The sequence below is a fragment of the Azolla caroliniana genome, unplaced genomic scaffold, assembly GCF_043228905.1.
Source record: "Azolla caroliniana isolate FFs.n. ecotype wild unplaced genomic scaffold, voAzoCaro1.0.p SCAF_6, whole genome shotgun sequence".
NCBI classification, from domain to species: domain Eukaryota; kingdom Viridiplantae; phylum Streptophyta; class Polypodiopsida; order Salviniales; family Salviniaceae; genus Azolla; species Azolla caroliniana.
Window position 1 is genome coordinate 724,348 of NW_028230441.1, and position 24,736 is coordinate 749,083.

General features: G+C 38.9%; 2 protein-coding genes and 1 pseudogene across 2 annotated transcripts; 2 read left to right on the forward strand and 1 right to left on the reverse strand.

The window, feature by feature from the left end:
• The first annotated feature begins 5,283 nt into the window (after positions 1-5,283).
• LOC147862408 (methylsterol monooxygenase 1-1-like) lies at positions 5,284-11,334 on the forward strand. The gene is made up of 5 exons (XM_087320637.1): positions 5,284-5,751; positions 6,949-7,271; positions 10,129-10,276; positions 10,935-10,968; positions 11,050-11,334. Exons 1-5 carry the CDS (start codon positions 5,302-5,304, stop codon positions 11,067-11,069), a joined length of 975 nt encoding a protein of 324 aa, XP_087176763.1. The 5' UTR covers positions 5,284-5,301; the 3' UTR covers positions 11,070-11,334.
• Positions 11,335-11,993: 659 nt separating this feature from the next.
• Positions 11,994-13,762, reverse strand: LOC147862409 (putative polyamine transporter At3g19553 pseudogene; annotated as a pseudogene).
• A 7,635-nt stretch (positions 13,763-21,397) lies between these two features.
• Positions 21,398-23,785, forward strand: LOC147862410 (uncharacterized protein At1g76660-like). The gene is made up of 2 exons (XM_087321370.1): positions 21,398-21,876; positions 22,664-23,785. Exons 1-2 carry the CDS (start codon positions 21,772-21,774, stop codon positions 23,678-23,680), a joined length of 1,122 nt encoding a protein of 373 aa, XP_087177496.1. The 5' UTR covers positions 21,398-21,771; the 3' UTR covers positions 23,681-23,785.
• The last annotated feature ends 951 nt before the right edge of the window (positions 23,786-24,736 follow it).

A 24,736-nucleotide genomic window follows, 5' to 3' on the forward strand; every position in this document is an offset into this window, starting at 1 on the left:
ATTCCCCTACGTAATTACGCACAAACGCCACCGTTCATTGTCTCATAGTCACTTGGAGGTCTAGGTCGAAGGACTGACTGTAGACCGTGTTCCTAATCGGTAACAATTGCCGATAGGTTTGTAATGTAGAGTACAAATTTGATGACTTCGTCAATCAATAAAAAAATGTTGAGAAACAAGCTCAACATGGGCCGAATCAATTTAAGAAGCCGAGAACCGAGGGCGGAGAGTCGGGAGCCAAATCGAATAAAGTTTGATTTGGGTGAGCTGAGTTGGAAGGATTCTGAAAGGCCATTGAGGGTCTATATTCCTATTATAATAAATAGGAATATTGTAGGTAGAATTAGTGTCAGGCTCATTTATGAGCATTCAAGTACTAATGGTACTTGTGTCAACCCACTTGTTAGGGGCTTGTATAAAAAGTGCTCACTGAGCACAATGTATGTACAGAGTGTTCATTATTCGTAATAGAAGTTGTTGTCTGCTCTCTCTGTCTTTGTCTCTCTCTCACCATTCTCTGTGTATACCTAACAGATGAGTTTCCGAAACCAAATGAGTACTTGGTGTCTATTGCACATGCTTCCGCACACATATTCTTTTGCATGGTATTAGAGCGCGAGGGTTGAGACTCCTCTACAACCAACAGAAAAGCAAGCAAACAAGATAGAGACACGGTTCTCGTTTTTCGGAAAAGAAATGACAGGAACATGGACAAAGGAATGGGAAGCTCGCTTCCGATTGAAAAACTCAATAGGTGCAACTACACATCTTCTTCGTACAAGATGCACCAGTACCTGCTCGGGCACGGTTATTGGAGTTATGTCGAAGGAGCTAATGATGCAGCACCCGAGTCGACACACAGAGATTTCCCGGCCTGAGAACATGCGGCAAGCAGAGTTCTCTACTGCTTTGCATCCTGTGTGAGTGACCATCTCTTGAGCTACACTTGGGATGCCAGGACGCCAAAGGATGCTTGGAGAAATTTGAAGAAGATTTTCGCCACAAGCACCATAGCCAAAAAGCTTCAACTCCGACAGGAGTTGAGCAACGTCCGACAAAGAGACATGTCGGTGACTAACTACACCTCCAAGATCAAGGAGATCTATGACTTCCTCACCTCCGTCAACATGAACATCGAGGAGGACGAAATGGTGTAGGTTTGCCTCGGAGGGTTGGTGTCGAAGTTCGGAGCATTTCGAACAACAGTGTGCACGAGGGAGAATACGCCTTCGTTTTTCGACCTACAATCAATGTTGTTCGTAGAAGAAAACCACTCAGGTGCGTTGACGAGTACACACACCGGCAATAGATGTTGTACACGGAGGCAGATCGGCCTCGTGGTCATGGTGGATGAGGTGGGTCGGCGCACAATGGAAGCGGTTGATAGGAGCAGAACTAGAGGCATAATCGTAATGCTGACAACAGTTCCATACCTTCCACGGGTAGGGAGAATCAAGGCGGCGTCGGAGGTCGACAAGGAAAGGCCGCGACATACTGTTGGCACTGTGGCCGGAAGGGTCACTAAGAGAGCGAGTGCTGGAAAAACTGAGTTGATTCAAACAAGGAGGATCGAACCAAGGAGACGTGGATAGGCATCAAAGATCACACTATGCCAAGGGCTCAGAGGAGCCGAAAATGGATCGAGGCCAGCCTTCGTGATGAAGCACAAAGCCAACTCAATGGCGGTGAACACCTCAAGGTCGAACGAGGTGTGGTATGTGGATTCGGGCGCATTGAACCACATGAAGAATCACAAGGAGCGGTTCTTGACTCTGGAAAGGCTGGAGTAGCCGGGGGTCGTCGAAACTGGCGATGACACCCCTCACCCCATCGAACACATCGGAGATGTCCCTCTAAGTGTCACGGATAGATCATAAGCTCAAGAGACAAGAAAGAAGATAACCAAATGGATGAGTAGTATTAATTGAAAGACTCCATAACTAGTGTTGTTCACCTTGAATTCCTTCAAGGTGAACTCAACTATTTATACTACACAACATGCATACTTGTTGCACGCATGTGACTCTACAATAGAGAATGTAGGTACACATGCATGTGCCAAGTGGAAATACTACAAGGGGGCATTTATGCACATGATGCTAGTCAAAACTACAAGGACCAATTATATATATAAATGTATACTAGATATGTTGGTTAACCCATAATACTTGATTATAATATGGTCATGTCAAGAGTTATAATCTTGACACTGAGTCATGTCGCTAGAAGGGAATCATAAGAAATGTCTTGCATGTGCCGACAATCACCATGAACTTGGTATTGGTCAAACAAATTGTTGACCATGGCATGCAATTTTGATTTACTCATCTCGGGTGTTTCATCGAAGAAGAAGGCAAGATTATCGCGCAAGGGCCCGAGAAACGAATGACGTCACACCGCTATGTTCGCCAAGGGGCAAAAAGTCGAATCGAACATCGACTTGTGATACAAGCGGTTCAGCCATGTCAACTTCCCATGGCTTCCGGAGATGTAGACGAAAAACATCGTTTTTGGCTTGCCGAAAGGACCAAGTCTACGAAGCCTGCCAGTTAGGGAAGCATCACTAACTTCCGTTCCGAAATGAAGGAGAGGCTAGAATGAGGAACCAGCTAGGGCTGACATGGCGGGACCTCAAGCTGAGTTTGAGGGGGAGTGTTGAGAGACAAGCTCAACATGGGCCAAATCGGTTGAAGAAGCTGAGAACCAAGGGCTAAGAGCCGGGAGCCGAATCGAACTTTTTCGATTCGGGTGAGCCGAGTCGGAAGGATTCCGAAAGGCTGTTGAGGGTCTATATTCCTATTATAGTAAATAGGAATATTGTAGGTAGAATGAAGCTCATTTATGAGCATTCAAGTACTTATGGTACTTGTGTCAGCCCACTCGTCAAGGGCTTGTATAAAAAGTGCTCACTGAGCACAATGTATGTACAGAATGTTCATTATTCGTAATAGAAGTTGTTCATTATTCGTAATAGAAGTTGTTCATTATTTGTAATAGAAGTTGTTCATTATTCGTAATAGAAGTTGTTCATTATTCGTAATAGAAGTTGTTCATTATTCGTAATAGAAGTTGTTCATTATTCGTAATAGAAGTTGTTGTCTACTGTCTCTCTCTCTCTCTCTCTCTCACCATTCTCTGTGTATACCTAACTGTCAAGTTTTCGAAACCGAATGTGTACTCGGTGTCTATTACACATGTATTCTTTTGCAAAAAATCATGCAACTCATTGCCAAGGATTATGTGCAAATATGTGGCATACACTACGATGAGACCTTTGCTGTAATGACATTAATGGCAAATGTGTTGACTGTATTAGCGGTCACCGCAATGTAGGGGTGGCACATTTGTCAAATAGATGTGAAGAATATCTTCCTTTAAGAAGAGTTTGAGGAAGAGGCTTACATGCAATTGCCACTTGGATTTAAGACAAAATGTCACCCATACACAATATATCAACTCAATGAGCCATTATATTGCATTTGGTGGCTACCAAGGGCATGTCACCCGAAGATCACAAAATACTTACATAGCATACACTTTCTCATTTCCATGTAAGGTGAATCCAATACATGTGAGGCAAGTCTCATGGTAGCATGTTCATCTTCATGTTTGTTGACAAACAAATAACTAGACTCAGAGAAGTACTCTTAGTCACCATCAAGAATATGAAATCTCTATTAGCCACCAAGTTTAAAGTGAAGGATATGGATGAGCTTCACTAGTTTCTTAGCATCGAGATCATCTACACATATTCCAGTCTTGCTTTCCCAACACTACTAAATCTTGAATTTCTTGTTTGAATTCAATATGAAGGATTGCAAGTTGATCACAACGGTTACCTCTCTCAACCACATTTAAGATGCAAGCCATCTCCAACTTTTTTCATGACAATTCAACAACCTATTTGCTTAACAATAGCTTAGCCTACCCTAATTAGCTACAATATCAACCTTCTTCTCTAGGTCATGCAAGAGAGAAGCATTTGGATTGTGCGAAGTATGTGACGTTGGCCATGATATATTCTAAGAATCAGGGAATTTCAGTCTAAGTCAATGGCTACACAAAAGTCGCATAAGATAGTAGTTCAATGAATCAATTATCAATGTCAGGATTTCTCTTCTCATTGGGAGGCAACATGTGTCTCCTAATGCAACAAAAAGCAATTGATTATTGCTCTACCGAGCACAAATCCAAAGTATAGGGGCATAATGGTTGTCGCTAATGATGTCTTGTGGCTCAAGTGAACCTTTAAAGATTGCAACACCAATGAGTACAACTCTATTGCAATAACCCTAGCACCATACAATTTGAGACATGAAACTTGGTGTTTCATGTTTCCACAAAACATTGATATGGCTGATCCGGTTTGTAGATTGAGACAAGGATGTTCGTGTATTTAGAAAATTGCTTGAAGTACAAGAACTTGATAAATTGTTTTGATGGTGCTCAACCCATGTTTGTTTGATGCATTGACGTAGAGGAGGTGTGGAAAAGTGAACAAGGCAATCCACATTCATCATAGCGAACCTTGAAGAGGATAAGTTGTGATAATGAGGTCAACCACTTAAAATTTGTGTGGTGAGGCACGCATGTACATTAAAAAGACCACTTCCCTTAGCCCTAGTCAGTGAATGTGTGTAAGTAGCTATCCTTGTCATACTTTTGTCATAAGCGTATTATAAGTGTCCTTGTCCTCATATATGCAAGAGAATAAGAGTGGTACGAAATGTGAAGAATGAATTGAATGATTGGCACATATCCCACACACTCTGCAAGCTCGACGAATATAAAGACAATCTAGTGAGCGTGACGTAACGGGTATAGCTTGATACGGGAGTAGTCTAGGCGTATGTATGTCTCGTCCCCGTATTCTTGTCTTGTCTTGTGTTTGCTTTGCTACACGGGGGTGCTCTTTTCCGCATCATACACATACATCCATGGGGTATGTGTGTGTGTGTGTGTGTGTCTATTTTTGCTGCTACGTCACGAGTCACGACGGTATGGGTATGGGTATGGGTATGGGTATGGGTATGGCACACACATTATTATTATGTTTCATACAGACTGGAGTCTGGACTTCCTCTTCCGAATCTTTCCTATTTCCTGTTGGAGAGGAGGGAGATAGACGGACAGTGCAGGCACGACACACATACCATATACATACATACATATAACCAACAACATTTAACAACAGAGACAGAGACAGAGACAGAGACAGAGACAGAGCCACCAGAGAGACAGAAGGAGAGACAGAGAAACAGAGAGAGAGAGAAGGAGAGAGAGAGAGAGAGAGAAACAGAGATGGTGGTGGGTGTGGGCAGCGTGGCGGAGGCGGAGTCGTGGATGGGGCGTCCCTTGACGGCAGCGGAATTGACGTGGTTCCGCCTTACGGCGAGCGTCTCCGACGCCCACCTCTACTACCTCAACATCGTCTTCCTCTTCCTCATCTTCAACTTGGCCCCCCTCCCTACCCTCCTCCTCGATCTCTTCTTCCACTCCCACTCCCACTCCCATTCTCTCACCCCTACCAAATCTCATGCTCCTCTTCTTGATCTTGATCACGATCATGATCATGCTCCTGATGATCCTCATGATCATGTTTCCATGGTCATAGCTTATTTTCGCCGATTCAAGATCCAGCCCTCTGTCCGTGTCCCTCCTTCCTCTATCTTTAACTGCTACAAAACAGTCATGCTCACCTTCTTCTGTGTTGTCCTCCCTCTGCAGATCTTCTCCTACCCTCTCGTCAAGGTAAGAAGAAGAATTCACCGAATTCCTAAGTATCCCCCCCCCCACCCTTTGCTCGTGTGTCTCTCGGTGGTTTCTCTCTGTTAGCTCCTTGGCAAGAAATAATACACAAAGAGTTTCTCACTATTCCACCCTTTCTTTCTCTTTGAATTCATTGGCCTATTTCTACTGTTTGGCGTGTTTGTTGTCTCTGCCGAGTGAACCAATATCACCCGTTCATCAGTTTGTGCGGCGTGTGTCTATGAATTTCTTCTTGCTCAATATTTCTTTGTATTACTCTGCTATGAAGGTAAGGACATTTCTCAAGCCTACCATCTGTCTATGTGCTTGTTATCTTTCTGTTGGGGGTTTCAGGATGAGTCCATGGCAATCTCAATACTCTACTTTGTGTTGCAAATCTTTTATCAGGGCCTGTTAACAATCTGCAGTCACCTCAATTGTTTGATCTTCTTATTTGTTTTAAAAATGTTCCTTGTATTTGCAATATTTGCATTTGAGCAATTTGCCAAATTCTGCTAGATTTTGATCAATTGCATTTTAGACACTCTCTAATCTACGTGATTATGGGTTTTGCTAAATGTCATGTGATAAATCCTTTGATTCGTGTGCCATGTTCCATTTGCATGTGAGAGATCCTCCCATTGATGTTGTTCTCTTGTTAGGTTATGCATCATTATTGATGTTAGGATTCTGTTGTTATGTTTGCCCCCAATAAATTTAATACATTCCATGTAAAACATCCATTTTCCTACATTCCATGTGAAAAATCCTTTCTTTCTGTTTGGATTTTTCTACGTTGCTTGGGAGGAATCCATTCTTCTCGTTAGGTTTTGCATCTGATGAGACATTCATTTGTTTGTCAGTTTGATGCAGTTGTATATGAATCTTGGTTTTTTTTCTACATTGCATCTCAGACTGGTGGAAAATCCATTCTTTCTATTTGTTTATTTCCTATATTGCCCTGGTGAGGAATCCTTTTTTTCCATTTATTGTTTTCCTACATTGCACCTGATGAGAAATCCATTCTTTCTATTCATTGTTTTCCTACATTGCACCTAGTGAGGACTACGGTCTTTCTATTAGTTGTCTGCCACATTGCCTCTGTTAAATAATCCAATATTTATATGCTAGATTTTTGCTACTTCAGGTTTGTGAGAAATAGCATTCTGATCAGAAATATTGACCATGGTCTTTTTCCAGCTCATTGGCATCCGGACTAGCCTTCCGCTTCCCTCGTTATGGGAGATAGTTGCTCAGATTACAGTCTACTTTCTGTTGGAGGATTATGGTAACTATTGGATTCATAGATGGCTTCATTCCGAATGGGGATACAATAACATCCACTACATGCATCATGAGTATACTGCACCCATCAGCCTTGCTGCTCCTTACGCACATTGGGCGGAGATTTTGCTGTTAGGGTTGCCTTCCTTTGTTGGCCCTGCTTTGGTTCCTGGTCACATGGTCACTCTGTGGTTATGGATCTCCCTTCGGCAGCTTGAAGCCATTGATACACACAGTGGGTAAGTTTGTTGCTTATTGTATCTTTTTTATGAGTTCCTTAGAGAGAGAGACCACAATCAAAGCAATGTTTGTGATGTTTGAAAGTGATCCTTGTCAATTTGAATCTTAGATTCAATAATGCAATACTGTTTAAGGAAAAACAAAGAGAAGCAGGTAGGCAGATAGATATATTTAATTTCATCATCAGGGGTCAAATATGTCGTGAGTGACCAAAGTAAGGCAATTTCTCGTAGTTCAATGTTCAAGATTTTTTACTAATGAACGTTGCAGTTGAGAGTCCACATTGTGATTGAGAAAGAAATGTTTTTAGGGATGGGGTTGAACATGTGACAAAAGGAAACTCAATTTGTTATCAAGGTGGAGCTCAGACTTGTGAATATGCTCGGGGAAAATATGCATAGTCAACAAGTCTCCTTGCCTCTGGCCCAATGCCCTGCCTCACATCGAAGAAAATGTGAGCAATGGTGGACAAGGTGATGGGCTCTAGCATGTATGGTGAGTGCAGTTCGCCAATTGGGAGAGGATGTTTTCTAGTTAGGTGCAACACGTGTGATAGTGTTTGTGCTTTCTTTGAGATTAATAATAAGTTCATCTAACAGATTTAGGGATTTGAATCTTTGCAAAAATAGAGATTTTGGTTATTATTGATTTTTTAGGGTTTTGAAGCATAGTTTTTTGAGAGACAGGCTAAGAATATTTGTATTTCCTAGGGGTTTGCATGCATCAAATCCAGGTTGTGTATGTTGAGGAGCTTATCAAATTTGTTATAATTGTAAATTTTAGTTTATCAAATAAGAAATGTCTATGGGAACACCACGCTTTGGAGCCAAAGAAGTTTGCTTGTTGATCTTTTGTTATTTTTAAGGACGAAAGCTACATTTGAGAACTGCTGTTTAGTTGTTTTGACAACCAATTTCACGAGACATATGATATGGTATACTCCATTGTTACACAACTTCAATGCTCCGAGATTAGGTATGAATTTTCATGAAGTCATATCATGTACCCAAGCTCACATAATAGGTAGTGTCCAGACTCTTATATGTTCAGATAAAAGCTTTCCAAAATATGTTGATTTGCTGTAGTATTGCTGCTGCATTTGAATTTTATATTCTCGGAGACGTTGCACTTACATTGTCCATAAGCTGTTCCTGTATATGACTACACTTCGTCTTCCAGACTCTGTTTCCAGATTTCATACTAAACTCTGCTCAGTTTTTGCAACATACTATATTTCATCTATTTGGCATGAAATAAAGATGTTATCATGGGAGCTCTGGATGTCACACTAAATTAGGTATTTTATGTTGACAATTATTCATGATTCTTGTGCATATATACATTGGGAGTGGCCCACTCCCCTAAACACCATGTTAATGAAAGTTGGGTATACCCTTTCATGATGCTGTAGAACAAAGTAGATATAACACATCTGTACCACTCTTACCAAAGTCACATTTATAGCATAAACTCCTATCCTTTTTATGTGCAGAACTTAGAATAGTCATATTATATACATAAACTCCTCTTCATCATCATGTACTTCAATCTATAGTCCATATAGAATTCTAGCAGACCGGCAGTGAACAATTGTCTACCCACAGATATATTTTACCGTCCTTGTTAACAAGGTTGCTCCGAAGTTTATTTATGCATTTGGGAAGGTCTTTAATGGGCTGGATCAGAGGGACCACATCTTTTTCTGTGTTTGGATCACGCTTCTTTTCTCTTTCCTATTTTTGGGAGCTTTTATGAAATGGTACTGTACATCTTCTTCAATGGATATAGGCTCTATTCTTTTATCCCTGAAGAGATCTTAGATGGATTTTTCTTCATTTCATATAAATCCAGCCATACACACTTTTTATGACATGGATTTCTAATGTCTTTTAAAAGGCTATGGCCTATGAAACAAAGCAGATGCACAGAGGCTTGTGGCTCTCTTCTATAAGAAACATGAATGATGACAATATATATATATATATAGGAGGCCAATTTTGTGTGTGTAGATTAGAATAGAAAAGAATATATTTTTATTGTTCACTAGGAGGCCAATTTTGACCTGTTACCCAAATCAGCAAATCATCTTGTATATGATTCCTTCCTGAGAGGTTGTAGAAAACTCTTTGTAAAAGCTCTATGTGAAAATAATGCACACAAATATGTGCTCACCCTTCTTGGTAGAGATTTGGGTATGACACTCACATTATCATGTCTGTGTAACAAGTTATCATATATGCTGAGCATGCAAGAAGTGATATTTATCCTCCATTCATTGCATGCCATGCATATCTTCCTACTTAGCTGAGTGAGCTCAAAGAAATGTTGTTAAGATGTATTTGGATGCGTTCTGGCATTTTTACCATGTATTGGTCCCAACATTGAGGTTGCAATGTAATATTCCAATTTTGAGATTTTAGCATCTTGGCACTTCATCCTTAGTGCATCTAGTAATCCATTCTCAATGATCACATCTTCATAACACCACCTGATAGCTCCAATAGTTGTTTCACTTCCCCTCTTTTAAACGGTTTTACTTCCCCACTTTTAAACCATTTCATAATGTGAAGCATCCCCCACTGAGATACAAGGATTTCACGCTTATTAATTTTTATATTTTTGTACCTTGCATCTTATGTTCCAAGAACATTTTAGCAATCTGTGATCAGTCATATCTTGACTTTTGTACACTTTCATACTCTTTGCATTGCTATCACGTCTCTCAATTGTCTACATAAGAACTTCCTAATAGAGACAGAGAGAGACAGAGAGAGAGAGTAAGATTGTGTTTCCTATTTTATTGATGACGATTTATTAGTTTAGAGAATGAGAGTAAATGTTGTGGTTCCTTTTTAGCTATGAATTTCCGTGGTCACCAACAAAGTTTATTCCATTTTATGGAGGATCTGAATACCATGACTACCATCATTTTGTGGGTGGAAAGAGCCAAAACAACTTTGCATCCGTATTTACTTACTGTGACTACATTTATGGAACAAACAAGGTCTGTTTTCTTATCTTCTTTCTTTATTCTGTATAGAGAATAATTAGTTATTCATGAAAATAGCAATAGGATAGTTATCTGTGCCATAATCATTTGAGATTTTGTTTACGTCTAGAATTCCTGTGGGTTGCTATTTGTAAATGACTGGAAATTTCATGAATGAGACCTATCTTCTGAATAATATTTGCTCGTATATATGAAGATTATTGCATTTGTTTATAGTTTGAGTTTTCCTTGGCCAGAATTTGATCTTGAAATTATTCTCAAGTTTGAGATCGTTTCAATTCCATTTTATCTCTTCTTATTTGTTGGTGTGCAGAAAATGCCTTTGATCGTTGGTTCCAGTATATGAACACATTCTTTACTAGTAACCTTGCTCTATTTGGTGATTCTTTAGTTCATCACTTTCTGTTGCTAGTGTTTAGGGTTCAGAAGTCATTTGTGCTGTATTGGTCCCATCATATATATCTCCTAAATAGGATCTGTGGCATTGTTTTAGATCATCCAATTTCTTGCTATGTTCTTTTTCTCCTTGCAAGTACTACTCTCTAGCTTCAAATGTCTTATGTATTATATATGTCATTTGTCTTTATAATAATAGAGAGTTTATGCTTTAGAGAGAGATCAAGAGACTGACACACTTTTAACCATATTGCAGGGGTATCGTTACAAAAAGAAGTGCAGCACAATAGGTAAGAAACTAAGATAAACTTGAGATGTAATTTGAGGAAAGTCTGTTCTGCTCAGTCAGGTTGATACTCTCTCTTTTACAGGTGTTAATAAAGATGATTAGATTTGCAAAATGGATTTCCAAGTTTATATTTCATTTGGCTATATACATGCTGATAAGTAAATCTTATTGCATGGCCTGGTCTGGTACATCTGTCACAAGATTGCTCGTCCACCCTGAATAGGAAGTTTGTGATTCTTTCAAATATGTAGACGAATTTCAAAAGCTGACACGAATTTTATTCTTATTACAACAATATAATACCGATTATTAGAAAGCTAAAATATGGGTTTTATTCCAAATTTAATGGTGTGTTGGGTTACATGCAGTCTTGAAGCTTCTTCTTTTTTTTTGTTTGCTCAGTGTTCTTAGAAATTTAGTTTTGTGACACTATGGGAGAGAAGAGTATGACTTATAAAGATTAAGAAGATTAAGATTTCGTATAGAAGAATAGATCATACTGAGATCTTGCACACAGTACAACCTCATTCATAGACTAAAATTCTTGACACATTAACAAACCATTTAAATATTCCATATCCATCCAAAATTCTATTATGTTACAGAAACTTGGTGAGGATGCTGGATAAAAACATTTAAGGTAAAACAAAGTATTTCACGATGCTGCTTACATCTGGTTCTTAGCTCCATGATACACATTAGTCTTTGATTGTTTAGAAGCCTCTAGTAGATAGTAAGATGGAAGGTAATAATCACATTCAATAATTGGTACTTTGTGAATGTGGCTTCAATATAAGACTGCATTCCATTCAACAACAATAGTTTTCAAAATATCTGCTTAGCACATGCCAGAACTAAGAGTTGATCTTCATTGAGACAGTTGCCTTATTCAACTTAAATAAATACTTCTTTCATTGGCACTATTGGAGTGTCTGGCATCCATACATTGGACATTCAAATTTGATGAAGTAATCAATTGCATTGTAGAACAGCCCATTACAAGTTTGTCATTCATGGGAGACAAAATTAACAAGAAAGTTTTTCAACTTCAAGATTTCTCTTTTAAGACTCATCATCGAGAATAAACAAATTATAATGTACCAACTGATATTGATACAGTTCAATAAATGAATGATGTGGGTTTTGTACGGTATGCAACATCTCTGTTTGAAGAGCATTTTCAAATATCTTCAAGCCCGAAATAATAATGCATCCTCTTCTTTTGATCCATCATTCGTTTGAATTTCAGAATGGGGTGTGGTATGTGTCTCTGTCAAAATTACAAACTTCATCCAACTCCTCTTGTTGGTATAATGAAGACAGATATACAAGAGAATACCCATGATTGTCACCAAGCCTGCAATCATAGCCACTTTAAGAGAGGACAAGAGCAATACAAATATAAGCAAGGCACAGGGCGGAAAACACATAAGCATACATCCAACTAGACCCATGGGGACTCGAAAAGGGCGATATATGTCAGGTGCTTTGAATCTTAACCATAGGAAAGCAGCAAATTCCAAGAGCATACCAAAGCTATAGAGAGCATTGGCAGACTGAATTATATCAGTGAACGACATGAAGGAAAGCAGCAATGCTCCGGAAAAGCTGAGCAAGATACCAATAGTCGGGGTTCCATAAGAAGACCTAGTGCTAAGGACAGCTGGTAAAATGCCCATATCAGCCATACCAAGCACTTGAAAAGAGCTACTACTCATTTGGGCGGCAAACAAACCAAAACAAGACAGTGTGGCTCCTAACTCCATCCACCATTGAAGCCATTTTCCACCCAGACGTAGCGCGAGAATGGCGAAGAAGCCATCTTCCCACTCACTTCTTACCACATCGATGGCACCAGTTCCAGCCAAAAGCGGAAGAAGGTAGCAACACGCTACCAAAAACCCAGCCATAAGAATAGCACGCGGAAATGTCCGACCAGGATCATCCACTTCACCAGCCAATGTACTCGCATTATCCCAGAAATTGAGATTCCAGAAGAGGACATTAAGATAGTCTCTCCAGACAACACTCTCACCATTGCCACCGACCCCGAGCCATCGAGAGGGGACCAATCTGGGCAATGACAACCCAACCAGGATGAAGAATGGCAGGAGGGAAGCAACCCCAAGCATGACAGCAGACCATCCAACGACCGTCAGACCTCGGTAGTTGAGGTAAGTGAGTGCAAATGTGAAACCAAAGATGCCAGAAACTCGGCCGACCCCGGCTGCCACACCGGGCACGATTGATTGAAGGTAGTCTAAGCAAAGGATGGGATACGTGGCGGTGTTGATGACGCCACTAGTCCATTTCCACCATCCTTGCAAGAATCCCCAAAAAGGGCCAAATGCAGAAGATGTCCAGAGGACATATCCACCATTTTCTGGAAAAGCGGTGGACATTTCTGCAGTGACGAGCGCCTCTGGAACACTCCAGATGAAAGGGAAGAAAATGAAGCCCAAAAGTGCGAGGAGAGGGCCTCCTGCTTTAACAGACGCTTCAGTGCCGATGGGGCCACCGGAGACCTCATAAAATATAAGGAAGATCAATGGTATGAGGGTGAGCTTTTTAGATCCAGAAGCATGATGATCCAACGCCGCTGGGGGGATATCATCTCCTTCTTCTTCTACTACTTGTTCTTCATTGCTGAGGAAGGTCTTTTTCTCTGCCATGGCTTATGACAGAATTAGGGTTTCCATGCGGAGATGCAGCTGTTTCTTTTCATTATGTGCGGTTGGAGGATAAGGTTGACTTCATGGATAGCTCGGATCAGAGAGAAAACTCTTGTTGTTGAGTAAGTAGGCTGTAAAGGATGGATGGGATGAATATACATACGTATATATATGATATATATATATGTACATAATACAGAGTCAGACAGAAGGAAAAGAGAGTGTTGGTTGCGTGAGTAGTGAGTTGGGGGGTTCGAACCCACGACCTCATATGAACCCTGCCTTATATTTGTAGTGGTATCGTATTGTATTCATATTCTATCCTTTTGTATTTGTATTTGTATTTGTATTCATATCGTATAAATTTCAAGTATATGTAGGTAGGACAAGCATCCAGCCCCCGCCCTGATCACGTGTACATTATTGGTTCCTCGTGCATTTGGTAGTTGCCTTCGGTCCTACTTTTGAATCTGCAATAATATCACGGCAATTGTGTTGTATGTCTAAGGTTGCTTTTTCTCAATTTCTATGAGATTGCCAACACTATGTATCGATCAATCTTTGTTTCTCTTTGTGACCTTACCTTTCTTATTTTGTTAACATGGAGATTCGGTATTAAAGCTTTCCCCTTCTTTAGCATACTCGGTTTATCACAAAAAATGCAGTTTTGTATTGTGTGAAGGTATACGCGTGTTCTCTATGAGAACTAATAAACAAACATTCATTCATTGTCACAATTACGATCATATAATACCAAAGGAAGATTGGGGCAACTTAATCTTCTAATTCTTTCATATTACTTCTGAAATTAATTTCACCTATTTAATGTCTTGGAAAATAGTGAGCAAAATACACGCCATCAAAATCATTTTATAATATGTATTATTGTTTGTACTTGTGCACATGATAAAGCTTTCAAAGTGCCATTTTCATTATAGTGATAAAAGACTGTATTAAGTAACATTTTTATTATAGTGATAAAGACTTTGTTAAGTTGCATGTACAATCAAAAGTAGACACACATGTCAATTCATATTCACATATACTTAAAGATAGATACAACTTGGGAGCAAAAAAACAAACCTTAGCCTTGGATCACATAATGGGAGAGTAATGAATGGACAGTGGGCAAGTTGATTTTACCGAATTTATCCATTACCGAAAAATATCAGCCACCTTTGTTTTCTAACGTTGGTCATCATTCTAACTCCAACTAATATATGAGCTCTTCATTTAATAGACAAATGTAGATTTTCTCCCTTTATTAAGGGAAAGCGAAAAACAAATGATAATCTTTAAAGAAGTGTACGGCCTCTGCAAATAGTTATTGAGTACGTGATACGTGGGTTCATGGGCATGGTCTCACATGCACTCCTAGAAACATAGGTGGTGTAAATCGTTATGGATAGGAATGTATGGTCACATTACACCTCACAATAGGTTTCATGCAAGAGTCTCCATCATTTTTATTTTTTGAGTAAAGATTCACCGTGGTATTAATGGAAAGATGCCCAATGGCTACAATAAAATATAACCCTCATACCCACCTCAACCAACATGTCGAGTAGCAAAAGCCGTCATGCATGGTCCTTCCAAGACGGGGCACAAAAAAAACCATCTTGGTGGAGCATATCTCCATTTTGTTCTTTCCCCAAAAGAGGTGAAGACCTCTGCCTTTTTCCAAATTTCTCAAAAAGTGTTGTTGCTTAAGAAACACAACCTCAGTCTCACCGGTTATTGCCTCATATTGACCTCTTAGAGTATGTATGAGCACCAACCATATGTCCTTGACTAACTCAACAACATTTTGTTTGACTTTCTGAAATACACATTTACATATTGCCTAAATATCAGCAACAATTCGGTTTCAACCGAACCGAACCGCAAAACCATGGCTAAACGGTTTGTACAGTTCGATTCGATTATTGTTCAAATTTGTTTAAACAATTCGATTCGGTTTTGGGGGTGAATGGTTCGGTTCAGTTCGGTTTTAAAGGGTTTGAAACTGTGGTTTAAATGGTTTAACAATTTTTATATTTTTTAAACTTTTTTAAAATTTTCTTTTAACAAACTTTTCATTTTAGGAAAAATCTTAAAATTTTGAAATAATGAAAATTTTTAAAATTTTGAATTTTGACCTAAGTTGAAAACCAAAACTGAACCGTAGTTTTGGCGTTTTAATGGTTTAACGGTTTGGTTTTTTACCTAACGGTTCAATTTCACGATTTCGTTGTTCGGTTCCATTTAGGTTTCAAAATATTTAGACAAGTTGGTTTGGACACTCTCGAACCGAACCGAACCGTTGTCAATTGTTAATCTTGCCTTCCACAATACCCAAACTACTCAAGAAGATATCATAGTGTTCTCTTCCAAGCAACATATTGCTGAAGGATAAGAGACCTCCAATACATGTCTTCCATCGGAGAGGAACAGAAAATCAACGTACTCCTTTTCATAATTTTGTATTTCTTCGGCCAACCTTCCCCATCTCACAAAACCCCATATGTACACCTATTTACCATAAATAGGATACAAAATTCTCAACATCCTTTTCCAAATTGCTCTAGCAATAGGACATACCCAAAAAACATGGTGAACCAATTTAATGGGAAAACCACAATGATCACATTTTAAATCATGGTAATGCCCCTGCATCTACGACTTCACATGAATGCCATAATGTACCAACCATCTAGATTCTAAACAATACAACTTTTTTAGGAATTTGCATGGCCCATAGTCATTTCCAGTAAGCCTTCAACCAAGAGTCTTGTACATTACCAAATCTCCAAATTTTACAAGTACTGGCATAACAACCACGTCCCTCCTTAGCAATTCTCTACTTGGGTTGATATGATTTGCCATTTCCACTTGTTGGGATCCCACATAAGTGATCCATGGGCTTATTCCCATAGACCCACAATTCAAATAAATTGTTTATATCATTTGGATGTGGATTCAACATCCAATTTTTATTGTTCTTCCACAATATGCGAATAGGCAATATACTCCCTCGAGTTATAACTTCGTCTTCCATAAAGAGATAATGAAGTCATCCAGAAGGCAAAACCTCGAAAAGAGTTTGCATGATTGTTGTATATGAAAAAAAAAAATTGGGCAAAATATAATGGCCAACAATGTTATGCACAATATAATATGTTGTTTGAGTGTTTAAACAATGGTATATCTTACTTAGCACCTCCCCATTCATCCTTTTCACACGCTTCCATGAGCATATCAAGTCATTTATGCTATATATATATATTTATATGGATAGATACAAATGCACATTTGTATCTTAAACATGGAAGACTATACACACTTAAAAGTGGAATGCGCTTATCGAACATAAAAAGGTTTTGTCAATTTATGCTTTACGCTAGATCTTGTGACAATGAGATTTTTCATTATGGAAGCACATTAAAATTTTCGCGGATATTGAGTGGATCGTGTGGGGATTCTAGAACTCCATGTGGACTTATTGAGACAAACCAAATAATTATGTTATCTTATAAAGCCAAACTACCTTTGACACTGGCAATTATCTTCCTTGCCAAGCAATCTTGCACAATTTTCCATATTAAATAGTCGCGACAAGTCGAACTCTTTTAACACCATTTTAAAAATATAAGTGAACTTTAAATAGTCCATATTATAAGAATAGCAAAGTTAGTGGCCACAAGTAAATTGCAACAATGCATCACCCAAAACTCTCTCAATTCTTTGATTTGTCTCATGGGATTCATTGTTTAATTCTCATACATGCCATGCATGTTTTCTACATGTTCATAAACTCTCTTATGTGTGTACATACCATTTTCATGAATAATGCAACATTGTTCTCAATTTACTCTACGAATAACCCTTTCATATAGGCCCCTTTAGAATGTAAGAAAAAAGGAACCCACACTAAATATACAATTGTTAAATCCCTTTGAAGACATTGATCACATGGGTTAAACATACATATTAAATGGGTGAACCACCTTATTTTAATGCACATATGGAGCAGAGAAATGTAATTTGAAATGTAGGTAGTTATATAAAATTTAAATCAGCATTGATGTGCCCTTAACATAACTCGCATTCCAATTGTAACCTTCTAGTTATGAGGCAAGAAAACATATCCATGTTGTACTCTACAACTGGATATGCTTGACATGATATAGTGCCATTATGTTCATAGGGAATTGTGTTAATATCAATTGATGTTTCAAAATTCATTCTTGCATAGACCCACCATTTTTTTGCTTAAGCGTGTTATGTATATTTGCTTGTCTAGGGATGAAGTAAAAGTGCATAAGTTGAATTGCATATTTCTACTCATAACATCATTGAGAAAGTTCAATTATAGCCTTCCCGTTATGAAGCAAGAATACATATTCATATTGTTGCTCTATTTTGATATGTTCGTCTTGATGTATTGTCAGTATGGTCATGGGGGAATGTGTTTGCGTCAAATGATGCTTCTAGCATCATTTTTGGATTTACCCGCTAATAAGTTTAGTTGAGGGTATGAAGTATGTTTGCTCATCAATGAGATGGATTGTAAGCACATCGTGAAAGCATTGCCTTTATACATTGCGTAAGAGATTCTAAATCTATTAGACATTTTTATTATTATTCTTTAATAAAATTTTGATAAACAAAAATGATGATGTAGTTGGCAATGCCCATGCTTTGTGATGTAAACATTGTGGGTTCATATTTTCACTAAATGGGCTTGCTACAATTTTCATGATGATACTATGTGCTAATAATTTCCTTCTTAAACCATGTGTTTACAATGTTGACATTGATCATTTTCCCATGATTCTGTCAACATTTCCATTGATCGTTTTCCCATAATTCTAAGAGTGAATGATTTTTTTTCTCTTTTACAAGGCAATGTTGATAGAAAATGCTTTACAACTATTTGTGACAATCCTATTATATACAGGTTGATAATCACTAGTCAGAGAGAAAGGGGAAGGCATGGCCAAACAATGCAAACAATTGTACAATAGGTCACAAACTAGGAGAGTTTGCACCAACACCAAAATTTATGTTGACATTGACAAAAGATCATATCCTGATGATTAGGAAAATACTTTCTATGATGGATGTATGTGCATGTTGTATGATGTATCACATTTATAACATTCTCATCTAAATCAAATGGAAAGTTATTCACATTTGGATTGTTTAAACGTACACATAATGATACTTGAATGATGTTATATAATAAGTCTTATGCGCCAATTCAATTCTTTAATATCCAAACTTGTCATCATCGTGTGATGAGGTAATGACATCCCTCGTAAATTAGGACAACAATTGACTCAAAGGAGACATGATCTACTCTAGCTAGTGTGATGTATAGATGTAATCATTATGTCACCCTTTTCTACCCAAATGGGATAGAGACAACATGGCCATAAATCAAAGTCCCTAGTATTTGTTACTCTCAAACTATGGTACAATTACTTCGGTTCTAGGGGAGACCGTGTGGATGAGCAATACTATTGGAATTAATAGCCAATAAGGTTGTAATGTTAAAGTTTTTGACATGTGTTGTGCTATCAAGCACAATGGTTGGAAGAGGTAAAATTTTGATTACCTTTTGTGTGATCTAAAACAATGATAATAGTAATTGTGAAATACCTAATGTAACCATAAATAGCAATCACAAATCCTTTCATATGTTTGTTTGTGTCTACTCGATGTTTGGAGATTGTCAATGAACAATTAGATCGAGTAAATCAAATCATAGAGAAGCAACAGGTATTGTAAATACTAAATAATCAATATGCAAAAAAGAACATGTCCGGTACATGTAGGAACATTTTTTATAATCTCATACATGGAAAGCCAATTTATTTTTAATGGACATTTGATAATATATCCAAGATATGAATAGAGATATCATTAGGTTTGGCACCAAACATTTAGAAAACCAATTTAGTGTCATTAGTCATGGATGATGAGATTGGCAATCACTTGATGGATATGTGGATTATGGAAAATATATGTAGATATAAAACTTTAGAATCATGTGTATTAGAAATATATGAACATTTAACAAGAAAAAAGAACATGAATGGATAGCATGCATGGAGGTTTAGATCGATGACATGATATCAATTGTACACCATGATGATAGCACTTTTCGAGAATGGAGGGTTTTCATGGGTTACACAAGCAGCAAACTTTTTAAGGCCCATAAATACACCATGAACTCATTTCAATCATGGAATTGAGGGTCGAGAAAAGTGAACCCTTCGCTTAAATTAGAGATTATATTCTAATTTTTGAGAGTGACCATTGAGAATATTAAGTGACAATGACATAACAAGGATGAGATAATATAACATAGAAAATGATTTTACCTCCAACTTTATGTGGATACCATATTTCAATCGTTGTGGTCAAGCACAAAAGATAAAACGACGGATATAGACGAACGGACCGTTGCGACGTGATATAACACATACAAAGATGGATAAAGTTCAATTGATTTCTCATGATTGGGCACCGAGGATCTCATATATAGAGTGAGAAAACAACTTTGACATATCCAATATGGATTCATATCAAACTATATAACACTCACATGTATAGATGATGCTTTCATGTTGTGTCCATTAGTACGCAATGCATTTTGTTTTCAACCTAATTAATGAGCAAATTTTGATTATTGTAGACATGATATCTCAAAGGGACAACGAAATAACAAGAACAATAATTTGATGGACCAATGTTAGGAGATATAAATAACATATAGAAAGGCAAGGCAATGTTTTGCATATTGTGCATTAGCACATAATGTCTATGTTCCACTTGCATTAAGACGTGGATTCAGAACATTAATATGAAGATGGAGGGACAAAAGGAGGAGGAGGAGGAGGAGGAAAAGAGTAATGACGATAACACTTGATGAGTGGTTGTGACACACATGATAAGGGAAGCAATGGTGTGAGAATCATGCATCATGTCTTGTTTCCTGCCTTTGTTAAGGGAAACTTGGGACAAGGTATTGGCAATCACAGGTCCCATGTTTCACGCTCAAGTTACGATCAACACCGATGTCTACTGCGACAACAATGAAGACAAAGAGATAAAAAATGGATATAATAGTACCACATGGTTCGAAAAGGCAAGGCTTTTGTCCGGTTCATGGTGTCAATATAAGCATGGATGATGGATGACCTATGAGTAGGTCTTGGTTTCGGGTGGAGGGATGGGGATTGAAAGTGTGGTGGTTGGGTTCGCTAGAGCCATATGAACCGACATGACCCGAGCCAAAGCGGAGGGGTAGGCGCAACGGCAAGGGCAAAGGCAAGGCAAGGCAAGAGATGTATGTATGTGTGTATGGGGGTATGTATATATGTATCGTATCTCTGGGACCAAACTGACCAAGTGGCGACAATGGCACACGACCAACAAGACAATGACAATGACAAATGCAACGATGGCGACAACGTGTGTGTGTGAGAGAGAGAGCCTAGATGGATGTAGCTCAATTGGTAAGGTTGCCCAATGGAGACCAGGTGGTCATGGGTTCAACCCCTACATTCCACAGTGGCATCTAGTGAATTAAGAGATATATAAGAAGTATATAAGAAGTTGGTTTCGAACCCACAACTAACAACTTACCACTAGGGTAAGGTAATTACAATAAAAGAGAGAGAGAGAGAGCGCTTTGCACTTTGCACAGGAACCGTCGCTTAATTAATCAAGCGTTCATTCATTTGTTCTTTAAAGACAGAGAGAGAGAGAGAGAGAGAGAGAGAGAAGAAAGAAACAGGAAAGGAGTTGTTCATTTCCTCTCTTTCTCTCTGTTTATTGTGTTTTGTTTTGTTCTGCTTGCTTCCTGCTGCTTTCCTGGATATGGCGATTCGTCTGCTTCCTCAGAAACCCTAGAAATCAGTACAGCTTCCTTCTCCATACGATTTCCTCTCCTCCTATCACGGCCATTACTTCTCCTCCTCATCGGAGCTTCTTTACAGCTCTCGATTTCTGACATTTGCTATTCTCGAAGTTAAGATCGCAGTCGTCTCTCTTACCATCCCCCGTATTTACATTCTTCTTTCTTCCTCTGGCATTAAAAATCTCTGAGAGAAGAAAGGAAGCTCCGTTTCTTCTCCTTTTGGATGCAGGGATGCTCCGCCATGGCCACCAGTGAGGCCAGGGACACGGCTGCAGCGATCAACGCAGCCATATCTTCTGCAGGACCTCGTTATCAATCTCATCAAGAGGTATTTATTTCTCTTCCCACAATTGTTTTTCGCTTCAATTTACATTTCATCTCGGTTCCACACGTTTGGGATGGGATCTGTAAGATTTTCTTGCCCCCGCTATTATGCTATTGGAGATGCTCTACGGAACAGTGAATGATGGGTATGTGAAATCAGGGGATTCATGTTGAAAGGGAAAACTGGACCCTGTCTTTAGCTCAGATTTTAGTTTCTGAGTGTCCGAGAAAAGAGAAAGAGAGAAAAGACGTGAAAGAAATGGTTTCTAATTTTGAGCTCAGAATCCTGTATCTGAGAGAGAGAGAGAGAGAGAGAGAGAGAGAGAGAGAGAGAGAGAGTTGATGACAAGGTAATGGTTGCTCATCTTCATCTCAGGTTTCTGTGTCTTGAGAGCTAGAAACAGAAAGAACAAGAAGAAAATGGTGGAGCATATTAGGATCAGATTTCTGTAATTGAGATATGAGAATCAGAATGAGAGATGTTTTTTTTAGAGGTTCAGATTTCTGTATTTGAGATCTGAGAATAACAAGGAAAAATATTTCTGTGTCCTTTTCGATGTATAGTTGCATATGAGTTGGACTAGGTATTGGTGTTTTCTGTGTCAGAAGTGATGAGAATGGAGCAATGGAGTTTCTCCCTTGGTAATTTGAGAGCATTATGGAGATTTCGTGGTCTAATTTTCACAGGAGTTTGAAAGGGTGTAAAGCCAGGGATGTGTGTTTTTAAACTCCTGTGAAGAGATGGGAAAGGAAATGGCTTCTCATTAGACAGTTTTTTGTCTTTCTTTCAGCGAAGTTGGAAAGGGTATTGGACGAGATACTGGTGTTTCAAATCTCAGAAGAGGGAGAAGAGGATAGCCCCTGCAGCAAGGTCAGAGGGGGCTAGTGGACCAGTTCAGGGATGGCCTTCTACGCAAGGTGGCCTGGCATTAGCTCCACCATCTTCACCAGCATCCTTCATCAATTCATCTGCACAATCTCCTGCAAGCTTTTCTCTTTCACTATCTGCAGTATCAGGAAGCATGTGTTCGCCTGGACCTCCAAATACAATGTTCACTATAGGACCCTACGCACACGAAACACAACTTGTTTCACCCCCTGTCTTCTCGACATTTACTACTGAGCCTTCGACAGCCCCTTTCACACCCCCTCCTGAGCTAGCTCACCTTACCACACCTTCCTCTCCTGATGTGCCTTTTGCTCAGTATATTGCTTCTTCTCTGGAGGCCAAGACAGTGTCGAGAAGAGACACCTCCACCATCTTCTCTCCGCTTTCAACATCAACATTTGCGTCTCCTTGCGACACCCCTGCTTGCTACACGCCTCCATCGGGCCATTTCTACTTAGGAAGCCCTGTCGGGAGGCTCATATCTCCAAGCTTTGCTTACTCGAGCCGTGATTTCCCATCCTATGAGAAAGATGACAGAGATGAAAGTTACATGAAGGATGTGGCTTGTTCGAACACATACTTTGGCTCTTCATCGTTCCCTTGCTTTGACCCGTTCACTGCCTCGAACCTTGACAAAGTTCCTTTTGCAGCTCTTATTCTACCTTGTGATACTACAACGATCATGAAGAGTGACACGACCTTGAAAACCATCAGCCATGACAATTGTCCATCAGAGGCAAGTCTGATGCACACTGGTCTAAATTGTGGACAAGATGGTCCTTTGTTGCTTAGTGAAGCTGATGATCAGACCCTGAAATCTGAAGGGGAACTTTCTGCTCTCCATCTTCAGATGGGGTATGCTACTAGAAGCATGGTATCAGAGCTGTGTGGGAGCTACAATATCAGCACTGATGATTAAGTGTGTTTGTTATTGAACTTTCTTTGATCTTGTGTATTATGGCGTGTAAAGTGTGGGAAGACAACGTTGCTTGGCATGAATGCGTAAAAATGTTTTAATTGTGCATATATTTAGTAGGTGCTTCCTCAGACATGTCAAAAGGTTGTTCTTTCATTTATACCATAGTAATCCTGATTGGATAAGGAAGTATGTGTTTCAGAGAATATCTTTATTGATATCCTTCTTCCTCATCTATCTGGAACCCAAAGAGATCAAGTTATTTATGTTTACTTAATGTTGTTTTTGTAATGTGGCTGGAGGGTAGCTCCTGCACACTTGCCGTTGATGGTGTGTTTTTTTAAACACACACACACACACACACACACACACACACACACAGCATTGTTATGGTGTATTGCTCTTTAGTAAGTAGCATGTCAATAACCTGCTGTGTTGCTGGTTTGGGTTCTTTTGCATCTCATATTTTGGTTGTCTTAGATTTGTGATGGTATACTGTACAAACAAAACTGTAAGTCAACAGATGAAGTTTGATCCATAGTCGTAAATTGAGTTGGGTTAAGATCAAGGTGAAGAAGGCTAAGATATCAAGGATTTTGTTGAGCCAATGAAACATGATATGATGAACAATTTTGTTTGGAGTCCCTCATGTACAATGATGACCAATACTAAATTTACAAGGATCAATAATTAAACCCAAGTATCTCAACCCCAATCGCTCTTTGATACCTTGTAAGGAGTTCAGATTCCATTGGCAACCTTTTATGCTAATGTATAATCTCTTCTTGATTCATCTATATAAATGAGCATTCATGTGCATGAAGTGATTCAATTAAATTTAGGAAAAATATAAGGATTAGCTCTTGTGGCAACAGCAGGGTCGATATCTCTAAACTACCCTTGCTAATACGAAAACATCAAATTTGTATTCTTTTCATATAAATACTCGTGAATGAATATGACCTTTAAGTAGTAAATGATCTTAGGAAAATGACGTCAATATTTATAATGACTTCTATGTTAGATTTTTGAGTAGTATAAAAAGTCATGGCTGATTAC

Bases quoted from the DNA above. Each gene is read 5' to 3' on its own strand.
- LOC147862408 (XM_087320637.1), top strand. From the start codon at position 5,302: ATGGTGGTGGGTGTGGGCAGCGTGGCGGAGGCGGAGTCGTGGATGGGG. The intron at 5,752-6,948 runs GTAAGAAGAAGA...GTCTTTTTCCAG, and splicing joins TCTCCTACCCTCTCGTCAAG to CTCATTGGCATCCGGACTAG. The intron at 10,969-11,049 runs GTAAGAAACTAA...TCTCTTTTACAG, and splicing joins AAAGAAGTGCAGCACAATAG to GTGTTAATAAAGATGATTAG.
- LOC147862410 (XM_087321370.1), top strand. From the start codon at position 21,772: ATGCAGGGATGCTCCGCCATGGCCACCAGTGAGGCCAGGGACACGGCT. The intron at 21,877-22,663 runs GTATTTATTTCT...TCTTTCTTTCAG, and splicing joins GTTATCAATCTCATCAAGAG to CGAAGTTGGAAAGGGTATTG.